Here is a 17,927-nt window from a genome sequence, read left to right on the forward strand (position 1 = left end):
TTATATCAATGACTTAAATGAGGGGAGTGAAGGCATGATAGCTAAATTTGAAGATGACAGAAAGACAGGTAGCAAAGTATGTTGTGAAGAGGACATAACGAGGTTAAAGACAAATAAAAATAGGTTGCGTGAGTGGGCAAAAATATAGAATATAATGTGGGAAAATGTGAAGTTGTTCACCTTGACAGGAAGAATAAAAAAGCACAGTATTACTTAAATGGAGAATGGCTACAGAATTCCGAGCTGCAGAGGGATCTGGGTGTTCTAGTGCATGAGTCACAAAAAGTTAGTATGCAGGTACAGCAATTAATTAAGAAGGCTTATGGAAGTCTATCCTTTATTACAAGAGGAACTGAATTCGAATATTATGTGCAATTTGGTCTCCTTATTTAAGGAAGGATATGAATGCACTGGAGACGGTTCAGAGGAGGTTTACTAGATTTATACCTGGAATGAGTGGGTTGTCTTATGAGGAAAGGTTAGACAGACTGGGTTTGCTTCCACTGGAGTTTAGATGAGTGAGGGTTGACTTGATTGAAGTATGCAAGATCCTGAACTGTATTGACAATGTGGACGTGGAAAGGGTGTTTCTTCTTATTGGTGAGTCCAGAACTAAGGGGCACTGTTTTAAAGTTAGGGGTTGTCCTTTGAGGGCAGAGATGAGGGGAATTTTTTCTCTCAGAGGATTGAGACACTTTGGTACACTATGCCTCAGAACGCGGTGGAGGCAAGGTCATTAAATTTTTAAGATGGAGGTAGATTGATTCCCTTGCCTAACAAGAGTCTAAGGTTATCACAAGTAGATGGGAACATGGAATTTGAAACACAAACAAATCAGCCATGATCTTAATGAATGGGGGAGCAGGCTCGAGGGGCCGAATGGCCTACTTCTGCTCCCATTTCATACGTTTACATGTATGTACCCTGGTGTTATACATTGACAGACCTGACGCCACCAGTACTGTAGTCCAGTGTTATACAGTTGAAAATATTTTGTGAAGGGAACATCGTATTTGACTAATTTGTTACAGCTCTTTGAGAAAGTATCTAGCAAAGCGGATGAAGGAGAAACTGCGGATGTGGTATACTTGAATCTCTAACCGTGTGACCAACTCTGGGGGAAGCAAATAAGAGACACTTTGCCAGAGGAGCCAGGGAGAGGTTCTGACAGGGCCCGAGAAGTAGGGTGGGGGGACTGCTTGCTGATGGGACCCGAGGAGCAGAGTGACGTTTTGTTCAACCCTTCCTTCCTTTTCAGGTCCCCTACTTCCGCTGCCTGATCCCTCGCCTCAGGCCTCCTTGGACCACTCATCTCCTCTCCCCTCCCTCTCATGCTTGCCAGGCTTGGGAGGACTGCCCCCATGCCGGGAAGCCCAAACCCAGGATGCAGGAGAGGATTGCAAATTTCGGGACAGTCCCGGGAAATTTGGGATGGTTAGTCAACCTGATTTTCAAAAGGCATTGAACAAGGTGCCACATCAAAGATTGCGACACAAAGTAAGAGCTCATGGTGTGGGGGTAACATATTAGCATGGATAGGATTGGTTAGCTAACAGGAAACAGGGTAGGGATAAATGGGTCATTCTCAGGTTGGCAAGCTGTTACCAGTGGAGTGCCACAGAGATCAGTGCTGGGGCTTCAACTATTTACACTTTATATCAATGATTTGGATGAAGGGGCCAAATGTATGGTAGCTAAATTTGCCGCTGACGCAAAGATAGGTAGGAAAGTAAGTTGTCAAGACTACATAAAGAATCTACAGAGGGATTTAGATAGATTAAGTGAGTGGGCAAAAATTTGGCAGATGGAGTGTAATGTGGGAAAATGTGAACTTGTCCACTTTGGCAGGATGAATAGAAAATCAGCAAATTATTTAAATGGAGAGAGATTGCAGAACTCTGCAGTACAGAGGGATCTGGGTGCCCTGGTACACGAATCACAAAAATTTGTACACAGGTACAGCAAGTGATTAGGAAGGCAAATAGAATGTTGGTGTTTATTGCAATGGGAATGGAATATAAAAGTAGGGGAATGTTGCTGCAGCTGTTACAGGGCCTTAGGCGGCTTCTGGAGTAGAGTGTACAGTTTTGGTCTCCTTACTTAAGAAAGGATATAACTGCATTGGAATTAGATTACAACTGAGGTAACAGCAACAGTGCTGGTGCAATAATTATAGCGTAGGTTTACACTGGCAGCTCCATTAGAAATGTGAACGCAAGAATTTCTCATGGAAAGCCGGCATAAAAGGTAACAAAAATGCAATAACAGTTTTGTAGACACAGGATTTTAAACACCTCAGATTCTAAACAAAGCTCTCTTGACCAGCATGTACCATATACCAAGTTGAGCTTTATTTTAATTAAAGGAACACTCCACTCCCTGGTCCTTCCTGTTCATATCTGACTGAGGTAGTCTGGTTACTGCTAAATCTAATTCATTGCTGCATCATGGACTGCATTTCCGCACCGCAACCACCCCACCAAAAGTCCTTTACAACCTCCACCCTTCTATCTCTATTGTGTAACTGCAGCAGCTACCTCATGCTCAGGTTAAGGAGGTGAATGGGCCAGGCAAGAACCCATTGGGAGAATCTTCGTTCTTGCTTTCGAGGGAGAATGGCGGAATACGAACATCGAGGAGACTCTGGTTGGCTCTCTCAAAGCGATAGGAACCCCTGTGGAATGCAGAGACAAAGTCAGCCTCTGGAAATGGCTCCTGCCTACTTACAGCTGGTCAGCAACAGTGAGGAGAAAGGAGATTGGCTGGGGGTAAACCAAAGGGAAGGATTTATTCTTAGCTCCTTCAGGTAATATCGGATTCCTAGGCAGCCTCAGGTAATGAAAAATACCTTCCCTCTCCAAACTAATCATCTTCCTAACAAATTATACAGCAACTTTAATGTGGTAAAACATCTCAAGGCACTTCACAGGGTCAATTATCAAACAAAATTAAAACTAACCAGAGAGAATCTAACCATCGCCCCATGATGTTCAATGGCATTACCATCACTGAATCCCCCACTATCTACATCCCGGGATTACCATTGACCAGAAACTGAACTGGGCTAGCCATATAAATACTACGGCTACAAGAGCAGGTCAGAGGCTAGGAATCGTGCGGCGAGTAACTCACCTCCTCACTCCACAAAGCCTGTCCACCGTCTACAAGGCACAAGTCAGGAGTGTGGTGGAATACTTCCCACTTGCCTGGATGAGTGCAGCTCCCACAACACTCAAGAAGCTTGACACCATCCAGGCCAAAGCAGCCCAGTTGATTGGCACCTCAACATTCACTCCCTCCACCAGCGATGCAGTGGCAGCAGTGTGTTCCATCTACAAGATACACTGCAGCAACTCACCAAGGCTCTGTCGACAGCACCTTCCAAACCTGCGACCTCTACCACCTTAGAAGGACAAGGGTAGCAGACACATGGGAACACCACCACCTGCAAGTTCCCCTCCAAGTCACAACCATCCTGACTTGGAAATATATCGCCGTTCCTTTACTGTCACTGGGTCAAAATCCTGGAACTCCCTCCCCAACAGCACTGTACAAGCTGCAGTGGTTCAAGGCAGCAGCTCACCACCACCTTCTCAAGGGCAATTAGGGATAGACAAACAAATGATGCTCTTGCCAGCGACATCCACATCCCAGAATCATAAAAAAATGAGCCACATATGATGATATTAGGACAGAAGACTGAAAACTTGGTCAAAGATATAGATTAAATATCTCCCAAGATTCAACTGGCTACTGTGGTGACTGAGCTCTACAGATCAGGAGGTCCCATCCCCAGCCTGTGCTGATCTCAGTGAAAACTAAGCTAGGAAGGGAAAGAACTCCCCAGGCCTCCACCTACTAGCAAGGCGATGGAAGGACATTGGGTGAGGATGTGATTCCTTCTATGGTTGAATGTCTAGCCCACATGCCCTCTGGAATCACAGCTGAAGAATGGGCACTGGAGGGTGGCCCAGTGCACATGGGATCACATTCACAGAGTAAAGGCTCTAGGCTGTCTCCAAGGGTAGTTGAGACCCCAAACATGGTGCTAGGTGTATTTCTGAAACCAGAGAGTTCCTCCCATCACTCTCACCCACAGAACTACTCTACCATCTGACTCTGTCCTGTGTTCCCAGAGAATCAGGTAAAAGTAAGTGTTTGTGCAATCTTTGAATCATGGAATGATACAGCACAGGGGGCTATTTGGCCTAATCATTGTTTTCCCCAGCTTTTAACATTCAGAACTTTGGTTTGAGGCAACAGTTTACAGATTGTGTTGGACTACAAGGGCCTGTGCATACATACATACACAATCTAAATCTACATTATTATAAAATGTTCTGTGTACTTTGAAAACACCGGATACACGAACGCCATCATTTTCTTCAATCACACACAGCACACACACACCAACTGATACAGATATTATTTATTTTTCTTCTGAAGGTGTAGATTCTTGCTGGGCTATGCTTAAATGAACACCCCTGCACCTGCTCTGTGTGTGACCCAGGCAGTGAACATCAGCAGAATATTCAATTTTTGGAACATCAAACACAAGCCCAGTCTGTTCAGTGTTTTACAGATGCACGATCCAGAATAGTCCCGTCAACCCCTCACTGCCGGATAACCAGGAATAGTCCTGTCAATCCCTCACTGCTGCACGATCCAGAATAGTCCTGTCACCCCCTCACTGCCGCATAACCAGGAATAGTCCTGTCAATCCCTCACTGCTGCACGATCCAGAATAGTCCTGTCACCCCCTCACTGCCGCATAACCAGGAATAGTCCTGTCAATCTCCCACAGCTGCACAACTAGGGACAGTCCTGTCAACCCCTCATTGTTGCTTCAGGTGTGACCGGATAACTCTAATCATTGATGGAAACTGGGACTAGCCTGGTTTGCTTTACAGTCATGTATTGTTCCTAAAGATCTAATTTTTAACAGGTTTCTTAAGTTGCTAATTTCTTAAAACTATTAGAATGTGGAACTTGCTCCCAGACGGAATGGTTGAGGTGAGTAGCATAAATGCATTTAAGTGGTAGCTAGGTAAACACTAGGGAGAAAAGAAGAGGGATATGTTGATGGGGTGAGATGAAGTAGAGTGGGAGGAGGCTTGTGTGGAGCATAAACACCTGCATGTCCCAGTTGCATTGCACGGTGTGTCTCTGTGCTGGACATTTTCTGTAATTCAATATCAATCCTGAAGAGTAATCAGAGATGGGATGTACCTGGCAGACCTGACACGTGTGTGGGGGGGGGGCGGGGGGGGGGGGGGGGGCGGGGTGTGGAGGGATAATGCAATTTGAAGTACTCTCTTCAGTGAAACATCCTCTATTGTAGGAGGCATCAAATTCTCACTCCACACTCTGTTGGCCCAATCAGAATACAACTCCATGGAGAATGTCTCTGTTGCATAGGGCTGAGTCAGAGTGTGACCTAAAGGTTAACCTTTATATCTAGAGGTCTAGAATATAACGGGGAGGAGCTTTGCTGCAGTTATACAAAGCCCTGGTTAGACCACATCCAAAGCACTATGTATAGTTCTGGCACTTCCCTTAGAAAGATTATACCACCTTTGGAAGGGGTGCAAGAGTGATTCACCAGAATTTTATCAGAGCGCCAAGGGTTAGGTTATATGGGTAGATTACATAAAATGTCATTGTATTCCTGGCATATATAAAGTTAAGCTGAGAGTTGATTGATATTTTTAGGGTTTTGAAAGGAATTGATAGGTGTAGACAGAGAGAAAAGCTTTCTGCTGGTGGGAAGTCCACAAGAGAACATCACCTTAAAATTAGAGCCAAGCCATTCCAGAGAGAAGTTAAGAAACACTTCTTCACGTAAAGGATGGTAGAAGTTTGAAGCTCTGCCCCAAAATAAGCAGTACATAGGGCCCAGAAACAGGCCCCTCTGGCCCAACTAATCCATGCTGGTGTTTATGCTCCACTTGAACCTCCTTGCTTGTTTCCTCATCTAAATCCATCATCCTAACACACTATTCCCTTCTCCCTCATATGCTTGTCTAGCTTCCTCTTAAATGTATACTAATTGCTTCAACTGCTCTCTATGGTAGCGAGTTCCACATTCTCAACACTCTTTGGGTAAAGAAGTTTCTTCTGAACTCCCTACTGGATTTCTTGGTGGATGCTAGCTCAATGAATAATCTTAATCAGAATAATGTTTTGTTAGTAAAGGGTAATGAGGGATATGGAATCAACAGAGATGGATGAAGTTAGGATACAGATGAGTCATGGTCTAATCAAATGGCAGAGCAGATTCACAGGGCTGAATGGCCTACACTCCTGCTACTATGGCAGAGTGTGACTTAAGGCTCCCTTATCTTTTCCACTCCTACCTGTAGCCTTTCCTTACTTTCCAATCCTCTCTCTGATCTTAATCCTCACCTCTGTCCACCAGCAGATTAATTCTCAGCAAGAATCACCTGAAACACATGAGCAGCTGGGAATAAATCCACAACACAGCACTGAACTGGGTAGGAGTAAGTGGCCTGAAATTGGGCTGGATTATAAAGGAAACCTAATTTGCACACTGAGGGTTAAGAGATCATGGTGGGAAGGATAAGTACCTGACTAATATCTCATATACCTTGTACTCATTGAATCAGAAAACCTCAATTAAGAGAAGGATTAGGTCAATTCAAATAATGGATGAAGAGATAAACAAGCCTTACAGGCTGGTGCAACATGTGCTGCTGGGAAGGATATTCACTGTTAACTGAAGGCTATGTTGCAGCATCAGCTCAGGGAATGTCCTGCATTGCATGGGCAGCTTTACACAGGCACTTTTCCATTGCTGCTTGCAGGTAGGTTGCCTGTGAATTGGCTACTCATGTTTATACTGTGGAAACCAGCTCCTCTGTTCCCCTTTTGGAGGGTCTGCTGTCAGCATGGGGGAGCTGGTATTAACTGTGTAAACATACATGCTTAAAGTCATGCTCTGTCATACATGACAGAGCTCAGTCTCATGATCCAATCTAAAGTGCAGTCTAAAACTAGCATCAGGACTTGCAATCAAAAGACACTGGGAAGACAGGTGCCGATGCTTTTTATCTGTGTTTGGGATACAGCAAAAAGAACTTATATTTATGTAGGAACTTTAACATACTAAGCGTCATTAGGCCCAATACAACAAACCTAGCTTTGTAGGTGACTCCAGAGATATCAATACTGTGTTGTGCCTCCATTCTGCTTTAGGGTCAGAGAACAGACAATCAGTGTCCTCAGACTCAGAATTGAATCCTGCCCAAAAGGCAGGGCAAAAACAACAGCACAGTCTGGGTATACATATCAGGAAAGGACTGACAGGCTGGGTCTCTTTTCTCTTGGAAATAAGGAAGGCTGAGGGGTCACTTAGTAGAGGTCTTTAAAATTCTGAAAGGTTTTGTTAAGAGTGGATACAGAGAGAATGTTTCCTCTTGCGGGGAAGAGCAGAACCAGAGGCTGTCAATATAAGACAGTCACCAAGAAAGCCAACAGAGAATTCAGAAGAAACTTCCTTACCCAAAGAGTGGTGAGAATATGGAACTCACTACCACAGGGAGTGGTTGAAGTGAATAGTATAGAGATGCATTTAAGGGGAAGCAAGACAAGCAAATGAGTGGGAAGGGAATAGAGAGTTACAGTGGTAATTTATTTGAGGAAAGATAGAAAGAAGCACGAGTGGAGCATGAACTCCAGCATGGACTGGTTGGGCCAAATGGCCTGTTTCTGTGCGATATGTCCTATGCAATGTGTAACAATGTGCTGGTAGATAGCACGCAGTTTCTGACTGGCCCCTGTTTACTGAGAGAGTTCATGGGATGACAGAACATCATAGCTTGATGAACCAACTCAATGCATGCATGAGGTGACCTACGGGAGGTCAAGGAACCAATGACATATCAGGGGTCAAGGTAGAGTGAATTGAACCAAGCCAGTCTATTTATTTTCAGCAGCGTTGTTAAGTGTGTAATTGTGCAAACGTTTTTTTTATATTCATTCACGGGATGTGGGCTTCACTGGCAGCATTTATTGCCCATCCCTAGTTGCCTTTGAGAAGGTGGCAGTGAGCTGCCTTCTTGAACCGCTGCAGCCCATGTGGTGTAGGTACACTCACAGTGCTGTTAAGGGAGTTCCAGAATTTTGACCCAGTGACAGTGAAGGAGCGGTGATATATTTCCAAGTTAGGATGGTGAGTGACTTGGAGGGGAACTTCCAGGTGGTGGTGTTCCCATCTATCTGCTGCCCTTGTCCTTCTAGATGGTAGTGGTCGTGGGTTTGGAAGGTGCTGTCTAAGGAGCCTTGGTGAGTTTCTGTTTCACCTATAGGACTGGAGTATAGTGCAAGTCAAAAAGATTTAGTTTCTAAAAAGATTTTGAGGAATGTTATCATATTTTACAATGATTTCTATAATAGCATGCTCATCATTTATATCCACAGCCGAGATTAGTCTAAGAATTACGTTAAATAGCAGCGAGATGGGCTGGACTAGGAAAGAGCCAACACAACGCCACTAACAGTGCCAGCACTGTGGAACCAGCCAGCAATATCAGCTGTTGAAGTGACCCCACATTCAGAAGCTTTAATCAGGAAATGAAGGAATGGCATGGTTAGCTCAAAGAATAGAATAACGGAAAGAGCCTCAACCCTTAGTTTAATCACCACATTCATTCTCGACCAGTTGGGAATTACACTGAATAAAATGTATTCTTTTGCGCTCCTACATAAACCAGTCATATTATCTCAGTAGCGATGGTCTTGACCATGTTTACTGATCAATGCAAATAACTGGAAGCAGCTGTAGGGAATCATTCTAGCTGATCCCACCATCAGTAACTGCCCCAGACAGTATTCAAACACCTCCAAGCACCTTATTGAACAATTAGCACATATTCAACAGCTGTCTGACTTGCATGTTAATTTTGTAAATTGAAAGTCTGTTGGGACAGTAATGCTGTTTGTATACTGGGGCTCATGTAGCTCAGTGTCTGTGCCTGTTTCAACCAACAGCAAAATTATAAACCCATGTGCTTGGCTCTATAACCCAAGTGACAGGATAAAGCAGGGAGCTTTACTGTTGTCAATAATAATAACAAAAACAAACAAGAAGCAAACAACTTGCATTTGTACAGTGCCTTTACCTAGTCCCCAGGCACTTCACTGGGGCATCAATCTCATGAGGAGGTGAGGACAGATGATCAAAAGGAGCATCTTATAGGAGGAAAGAGGGGGGAAGAGAGAGAGAGAGAGAGAGAGGGACACAGCGAGATTTAAGGAGGGAATTCCAGAACTTAGGGCTTTGGCAGCTGAAAGCACAGCTGTCAATTGTGGAGGAATTAAAATTGGGGATGTTTAGGAGGTGAATACAGAAGCACAGATTGCATGCTTATTTTTGAGCATGGAAGTATAATGTGGGAAAATGTTATCACAATAATTTTTTTTAAAAAGGCTAGGTGAGCTAATGAGTGTGCACAATTTGGGCAGCATGCAGGGCAGAGGGGTAAAAAAAATTACAATAGCTGGTAACATTCTTACGTATTTAATTGTAGCCAGGGTTGGCTTCTCTTCCTGCTCATGAACCATTACCTCCTGGTGTTCCCCAAAGATCTATTCTTGGCCCTCTTGGTGACATCATCCGAAGGCACAGCATTAGTTTTACACGAATACTGACGACACCCAGCTCTACCTCACACCAGCTCTCTTGCTTCCTCCACTGATGTTAAATTATCAGACTGCTTATTCAACATCCACTACTTGTGAGCAGAAATTTCTTCCAATTAAATTTTGGGAAGACTGAAATCAATGTTTTCGATCCCCACTCCAAACTCTGCTCCCTAGCTACCAACTCCATCCCTCTCTTAAACCAGTCTGTTAACATATTTGATCCCGAGAAGAGCTTATGATCACATATTCGTGCTATCACTAAGGCCACCTATTTCCACGTCCCTAACATCACCTGGCTTTGCCTGTCTCAGCTCATCTGTTGACGAAACCCTCATTCATGCCTTCATTATCTTTAGGCTCGACTATTTCAACGCACTCCTGGCTGGGTTACCTCTTTGACAAAGCTTTTGATCATTTGACCTCATATCTCCTTCTGCAAATTTTATCATATTAAGTTTGATAACACCCCTGTGAAGCATCTTGGTACATTTCATTACGTTAAAGGCAGCATAAAAATAAGTTGTTGTTGTCACAAAGGCTTTAAAGTTTCAGGCCTTGGGTAGCAAAAGGGATTCACAATAAGAAAGTGCTGCAACATTAAATCAAAGCATGCTTGAAGAATTGGCTGCTTATTTACTGAAGATCTCAAGCACAATTTGAGGTAATGAATTTTAAGTTTTGCAATCATCCACTTACAAATAGCCAGAGAAACATCTTTCATAACTTCTTCTCCCTAGTGCTAAAGCTGCAGGTGTGAATTCAGTAATAGGAAGGGCCCCAATCCCCTCACTTCAGGATGGATCCTGACTATAGACATACACACATACCAGCAGGAGACCCCAGTTAGTAATCAGCAGCTGAAAACTGGCTGATTTTCTTCCTCCTTAATCCAGGGACATAGGTCTCACTTTTCTCCACCCACCCTGGCTGACATGGACTAACTCAGCAGAGACCATGCAATTGTAACTGGGACCCTACTCTGTATGGCTCAGCCTCTCACTGCTTAACTATTGATGGCCCATCAGAGGCTACTCACACCAAGTGCAGCTTTTTAAATGTCCTTTTATGGTATATCGCTGCCATGGCCAGTATTTGTTGCCCATCCCTAGTTCCCCCTTGAACTGAGAGGCCTGTGGGCTATTTCAGAAGGCAGCTGGACATTTTCAAGCGTGGGGTTTTTACAACAATCGACAATGTTGAGAATAGTTTTTCAATTCCAGATTATTAATTGAATTTAAATTTGACAAGTTGCCATGGTGGGATTTAAACCCTTGTCCCCAGGGCCTCTGGATTACTAGCCCAGTAACATTACCACTACGCCATTGTCTCCCCCAATTAGTTATGCAGAAACATTCTCCTCATTTCAGGCAGTCTATACAATGCAGCAGATACTGAGAACCGTGAAGTGATGATTCCGGAACTGATCTTTACACTATGGTTAAAGGGCTACTCACCACATGTGACCACTGGGAGCCTGCAGTGAGACATGGCTGCTGTACTGAAAAGCTGGCTGCTCCTTTGATAAAACTGGCTCCTGAACAGAGAGACACAAAATATAGATTTATTTTTTAGTCAGAATATGCTGTAGCACTAAACTCCACATTGGTATCACATCAACAGGGGAAGCCAAGAGAAATCTCAGCAGCGGGCAAGGATTGGACCTCCAAACGAAGCTATCTTTTTTCTTTATTCTTTCATGGGATGTGGGCATCGCTGGCAAGGCTATCATTTGTTGCCCATGCCTAATTCCCTTGAATTTAGTGGCTCTGCCCCACCATTTCAGAGGGCCGTTAAGAGTCAACCACATTGCTGTGGATCTGGAATTACATGTAGACCAGGTAAGGATGACAGATTTCTTTCTCTAAAGGACATTAGTGAACCAGATGGGTTTTTACAACAATCGACAATGGCTTCAGAGATTAGTTTTTCAATTCCAGATTATTAATTGAATTTAAATTCCACTAGCTGCCATGGCAGGGTATGAACCCTTGTCCCCAGGGCATTAGCCTGGGTCTCTGGATTACTAGCCCAGTGACATTATCACTATGCCACCATCTACTCTAATTCCATTTCCCTGTAATCCTGGAATTTCAATAATGAATACAAGAGATGTCCTTTTCCCCATCAGCATCGTGGTGTCTGCTGCAAAGAAAGTCTAGGGTAGATTGCACCTTAAATGCTTTGATTGACTCAGCTCCATAACCCTTTGTGATAACGTATGCCAACGGCTAATAACACAATGTATGAAAATACTTATTTTAACCTTCCTCTGAGTTTCTGGTGCTGGTCCTTAGCCTCTGCCTCCTTGTGACAGATTCACCAACTTGTATAAATAGTTTTTCCATTTACCTTCTCAAACCATTTCCTAATTTTGAACCCCATTCGATCCCCCTCTAATCTTCTCTGCTTCTGTGAAGATAATCCTAATTTTCCCTGTCTCACGTCATAGCTTTAATCCTCTCAGCCTACCAGCACTCCAGTCAATCTTTGTTGTGCCTTCTCCACAGCATACCCTGAGCTGACACTCAAATAGACCTGTAAATTCATTATTTTAATCTCATTATTATAAGTAAATGGGTTTAGTTAACTTTAAGGTAACCCTCTTAACATTTCAGTAGCTCATAACCAGAGGATGTTGACACTTAATTATAGATATTTAGATTCACATGCTACACTGTTTATTCAATTCTGCAGCAATACAAATATTTTCAGGAGCATTACCCATTAGGTCCAGAAATACAAGCTGCCATGGTGAGGTCTGAACCTATGCCCCAGAGCATTAGCCAGGGCAGTAGCACAGTGGTATTGTCACTGGACTGGTAATCCAGAGACCCAGGGTAATGCTGTGGGGGGCTGGGTTCCAATCCCAACACAGCAATCCCACTACTGTTGATGATCCCTTCCATTACTTTACTGATGATGGAGAGTAGACTGATGGGGCGATAATTGGCCGGGTTGGATTTGTTCTGCTTTTTTGTGTACAGGACATACCTGGGCAATTTTCCACGTTGCCGGGCAGATGCCAGTGTAGTAGCTGTACTGGAACAGCTTGGCTAGGGGCACGGCCAGTTCTGGAGCACAAGTCTCCAGTATTATTGCCGGAATATTGTCAGGGCCAATAGCCTTTGCAGTATCCAGTGCCTTCAACCGTTTCTTGATATCACACAGAGTGAATCAAATTGGCTGAAGACTGGCATCGGTGATGCAGGGGACCTTTGGAGGAGTCCGAGATGGATCATCTACTAGGCACTTCTGGCTGAAGATTGTTGCGAATGCTTCAGCCTTATCTTTTGCACTGATGTGCTGTGCTCCCTCTTCATTGAGGATGGGGATATTTGTAAAGCCTCCTCCTCCAGTGAGTTGTTTTATTGTCTACCACCATTCACGGCTGGATGTGGCAGGACTGCAGAGCTTAGATCTGATCCATTGGCAGTGGATCTATCTATCTGTCTATCACAGCACCTTCCAAACCCACGAACACTACTATCTAGAAGGACAAGGGCAGCAGGTAGATGGGAACACCGCCACCTGGAAGTTCCCCTCCAAGTCACTCACCATCCTGACTTGAAATATATTGGCGTTCCTTTACTTTCGCTGGGTCAAAATCCTGGCACTCCCTCCCTAACAGCACTGTGGGTGTACCTACACCACAGGGACTGTAGCGGTTCAAGGGGCAGCTCACCACCACCTTCTCAAGGGCAATCAGGGATGGGCAATAAATGCTGGCCTAACCAGCAACATCCTGTAAAAATGAATGAAAAGAACAAGAACAGGAATATAGGATCATGCAAACTGAGCCATAATTACAGGGGCAGAAAATTGCATGTGTCCACAGACAGGCCTCAGAGCAGGTACATGGACCAGAGAATGGGGAAAGGAATGGGCTGCAGTTTTTAATATGATCCAAAGGTGCCTGTGCAAACCTGTATCCTGCTGGCTTTCTGGGTAGGGGGAATGCCTCATTTACTGTAGCACACTGCTGCTCATCATATAAACGTACAAAATAGAAGTAGGCCATTCGGCCCCTTGAGCCTGCTCTGCCATTCAATACAATCATGGCTGATCTGTTTGTGTTTTGAATTCCATTTCCCATCTACCCCCAATAACCTTTGATTCACTTGCCTAACACAAATCAGTCTACCTTCACCTTAAAAATATTCGATTACTCCGCTTCCACTGCCTTCGAAGGCAGAGAGTTCCAAAGTCACACAACCCTCAGAGAAGAAATTTCGCATCTCTGTCCTAAAAGGGCGACCCCTAATTTTAAAACAGTGTCCCCTAGCTCTGGACTCACCCACAAGAGGAAACATCCTTTCCACATCCACCTTGTCAAGGCCGTTCAGGATCTAGTATACTTCAATCAAATCACCCCTCACTCTTCTAAGCTCCATGGAAACAAGCCGAGTGTCCAACCTTTCCTCATAAGACAGCCCACTCGTTCCAGGTATCAATCTAGTAAACCTCCTTTGAACCGCCTCCAATGCATTTACATCCTTACTTAAATAAGGGGGCTGAACTGTACACAGTTTTCGTGATGTGGTACCACCAATGCCCTGTATAACTGAAGTATAACCTCCTTATTTATATCCTAACCCAGCATGGTAAAGGAGATGCAAACACTTCTGAAGGGTTAACAACTGAATTAGTGTGTGGAACAAGAATGACTTCAGTGCTGGAAAACTGGATGCAAGCTTTCCACCAAGGTAAAGGCAGCCTTTCAACACCCACTGTCCCAGAATACTAACCCTATTGCTTTGCCAGTGCAATATTTGCTCTTTTAATGAACCCAGTTAAATGGCCTCAGCCACACTTCCCAAGAGCCCTGTTTTAGCTCAATCACCCTGTTGTAGAGAACATTTTACCAATGAGGTGAGAGTGGCTGCTTTCGATATCTAGGCAGCACTTGGTCAAACATGACATCAAGGAGCCTGAACAAAACTGAAGTCCATGCGAATCAGGGTGGTGGTGGGGGGCTCTCCACTGGTTAGTCATACCTAGCACAAGGGAAGATCATTGTGGTTGTTTGGAAGCCAATCTCTTCAGTCCCAGGACATCCCTGCAGGAGTTCCTCAGGGTAGTGTCCTAGTCCCAACCATCTTCAGCTGCTTCATCAATAACCTTCCCTCCATCATAAGGTCAGGAATGGGGATGTTCAGCACCATCTGCGACTCTTCAGATACTGAAGCAGCCCACGTTAATGTGCAGCATTTAGGCTTGGAACATTTGCGCCACACAAGTACCAAGCAATGACTATCTCCAACAAGAGAAACCATCACTTCTCAACAGTCAATGGCACTACCATCGCTGAATCCCTGACTATAAACATTCTGCGGGTTACCATTGACTAGTAACTGAACTGGATCAGCTGCATAACTACTGTGCCGACGAGAGCAGGTCAGACACTGGGAATTCTGCAGTGAGTAACTCACCTCCGGACTCCCCAAAGACTGTCCACCATTTACAAGGCATAGATCAGAATGTGATGGAATACCCTCCATTTGTCTGGATGACTGACTTTCCAACAACGATCAATAAGTTTGATACCATCCAAAACAAAGCACCCCGCTTGGCTGGCACCCATCCACCAACTTAAACATTCACTCTCTCTACCACCGACGCACAGTAGCAGCAGTGTGTGCCATCTACAAAACACACTGCAGCAAATCAAGGCTTCGACAGCACCTTCCAAACCCGTGACCTCTACCACCTAGAAGGACAAGGGAAGCAGATGCATGGGAACTTTATCACCTGCAAGTTCCCCTCCAAGCCACACAACATCCTGACTTGGAACTATAATCGCTGTTCCTTCACTGTCACTGGGTCAAAACCCTGGAACCCCCCTCTTCCCTAAAAGCACTGTGGTATATCTAAACCACATGGACTGCAGAGATTCAGAGAGTGGTTCGCTATCACCTTCTCAAGGGCAATTAGGGATGGACAACAAATGCTGGCCTTGCCAGTGATGCTCACATCCCAAGGACAAATTTGAATAATTCCCAACATCTAATCTAAACTGACCCTTCACATCCTGATCCTGTCCTTTTCCATCCTCCTATCTCAGACTCCCTTGTTATGTATTTTGTAAATACTTGCATTAAGTTCCTTGAAAAAACATGCTTAGTTTTCAATGGAAATCCACTAATAAACTTTGGTAAGCAACACCTCCACAGTATGAGACACTGAGGCAAGTGTTAAATGAAGTTATTCACCTGAGCCACTCCTGGTAGCGAGTTCCACATTCTCACCATATGAACCCTAGTTTTGCAATCCCCACAAGTAGAAACATCCCTACATCTACCCTATGAAACCCCTTCACAGCATTAAAGAACTCTAACAGGTCTCTCCTCAGTCTTCTCTTTCTAAAAGTATTTAGAAGTTTCTAAATAGCTGTCCCAGTAAACTGAGCTAGAGCAGAAAAATACATTGCTACTTGCGATGTGTATTTGATAAGGAGGAAAGAGGATTGACAGAAACTGCAGCTGGTTAAAGAAGCACGTGTGGTGCCTGTAGCTGTCTGACTGCTGATTGCATGGCTGTGCATATTGAGCACAATGCCACAGGGCTGGAGGTGGCTGCGCACCCATTGTCCAGCGACAGCTTCTGTAAGTTTTGTCCATTAACATTTTAATCCACTTTTCTGCTGACTCAAACGTTCATGTCGCTCATTTACATTCTCACTGTTTGCAACAACAGGAGGTTAAATGCACAGCAGGATGGTTTATTGTTCAGTGCCCGATTCCTCACATTTACCTGTAAGGTACATTTAGATCAAAGTCCAGGGTTAGTTCATAGGAATCACATCAAGCCATTGTCCAAGCTTCCGGTGCATTCCTGTACTTAATGCTTCTAAATATTACAAACCTAGAGCTCTGGTTGTGCTTCATTCTGTACAGGGCTCAGAGGTGGCCACCTATGATTATAAAAGTGTGGTGGGAATACAGCATAAACATTAATCAGCGTTGCACTGGTACTTACTCTGCCCACAACTCCTCTCCCTCGCACAGTCTCCAATGTTCCGGACAGACTAAAGATCCTCCAGTGCCTTTCCCGAAGCTGAACAACTTCTGTCCCAAGGTTCTCCAATCGAATACAGTACCTCCACTGAGACAGACAATAAGACAGGCCACAGTTAGGCTCTCAGACTGAATCATTGAGTCAGAGCAGGGAGATTATGCTGAATTTATATAGGACACTCGTTAGACCTCAGCTGGAATATTGTGTACAATTCTGGGCGCCACATTATAGGAAGGATGTGAACACATTGGAGAGAGCGCAAAAGGGGTTTACAAGAATAGTTCCAGGAATGAGAAACTTCAGTTATGAAGATAGATTGGAGAGGCTGGGACTGTTCTCCTTGGAGAGAAGGCAGCTAAGGGGAGATTTGATAAAGATGTTAAATCATGAGGGGGCTGGACAGAATAAATAGGAGGAAACTGTTCCTGCTCGTAAAAGGATCAAGAATGAGAGGGAACAGATTTAAAATGATTTGCAAAAGCAGCAAATAAATACCCTAAGGCATGCACTTGCTTCTTTGATCTGTATTAAATTCTTTTTACTATATTTACACTGAATTTTTTGCCTATTTCTTCACAATTATAACAGCGTTCAATAAATTTCCAAAATAAATCTTATTGTCAAACTGATTGACTAATTGATGAATGCAGCACTTTGACTTCAAGGGTGATAACAGTTAACCACCACTCTTGGTTACCAAATTTGCCAACATTGCCAACTTTTTTACAAATGGTTCGGGTCTGGAATGCACTGCCTGGCAGTGTGGTGGAGGCAGGTTCAATCGAGGCACTCAAGAAGGCATTAGATGATTATTTGAATAGAAACAATGTGCAGGGGTACAGGGTAAAGGCAGGGCAATGGCACTAGGTCATAATACTCATTTGGAGAAGCGGTGCAGGCATGATGGGCCGAATAGCCTCCTTCTGTGCAATTAAAATTCTGTGACTCATTTACAAGAAGGGAATGTGCCTTAGTGTGACTACCTGTACAAGCTGCTCTTATATCTCTGTAAATACATGTTATACCATTAGGTTACTGCATGCAAAAAGCAGCCAGGGTTTGACCTAGGGTTGGAGTACATTGGAACATAGATACATGGGACTTAGGAGCTGGAGTAGGTCATTCTGCCCTTCAAGCCTGCTCTGCTATCCAATAAGATCATGGCTGATCCGATTGTGGTCTCAACTCCACTTTCCAGCCTGCAGCAGCCGCCCCCCCACCCCCCCCCCCCCCACCCCCCACCACCACCA

At 44.3% G+C, this 17,927-nt stretch overlaps 1 protein-coding gene across 6 annotated transcripts in view; it reads right to left on the reverse strand.

The window, feature by feature from the left end:
* The window catches only part of poldip2 (polymerase (DNA-directed), delta interacting protein 2), a 508,944-nt gene that overhangs the window by 472,716 nt on the left and 18,301 nt on the right, over nt 1–17,927 (reverse strand). For 3 of the 6 annotated variants that reach the window (XR_013577515.1, XM_078548341.1, XM_078548340.1), the window contains exons 9-11: nt 16,639–16,764; nt 11,118–11,197; nt 2,538–2,674 (exon numbers count right to left, since the gene is read on the reverse strand). Coding sequence is in view for 5 of the 6 variants with exons in the window: in XM_078548341.1 (XP_078404467.1) it covers nt 2,545–2,674; nt 11,118–11,197; nt 16,639–16,764 (336 nt within the window). In the remaining variant the exon portion in view is untranslated. Of the gene's footprint in view, nt 1–2,537; nt 2,675–11,096; nt 11,198–16,638; nt 16,765–17,927 lie in introns of all 6 variants that reach the window. The other 3 variants (XM_078548342.1, XM_078548343.1, XM_078548344.1) reach the window with 2 other exon arrangements.

This window comes from Cetorhinus maximus, chromosome 9 (assembly GCF_964194155.1).
Source record: "Cetorhinus maximus chromosome 9, sCetMax3.hap1.1, whole genome shotgun sequence".
Lineage (NCBI taxonomy): Eukaryota > Metazoa > Chordata > Chondrichthyes > Lamniformes > Cetorhinidae > Cetorhinus > Cetorhinus maximus.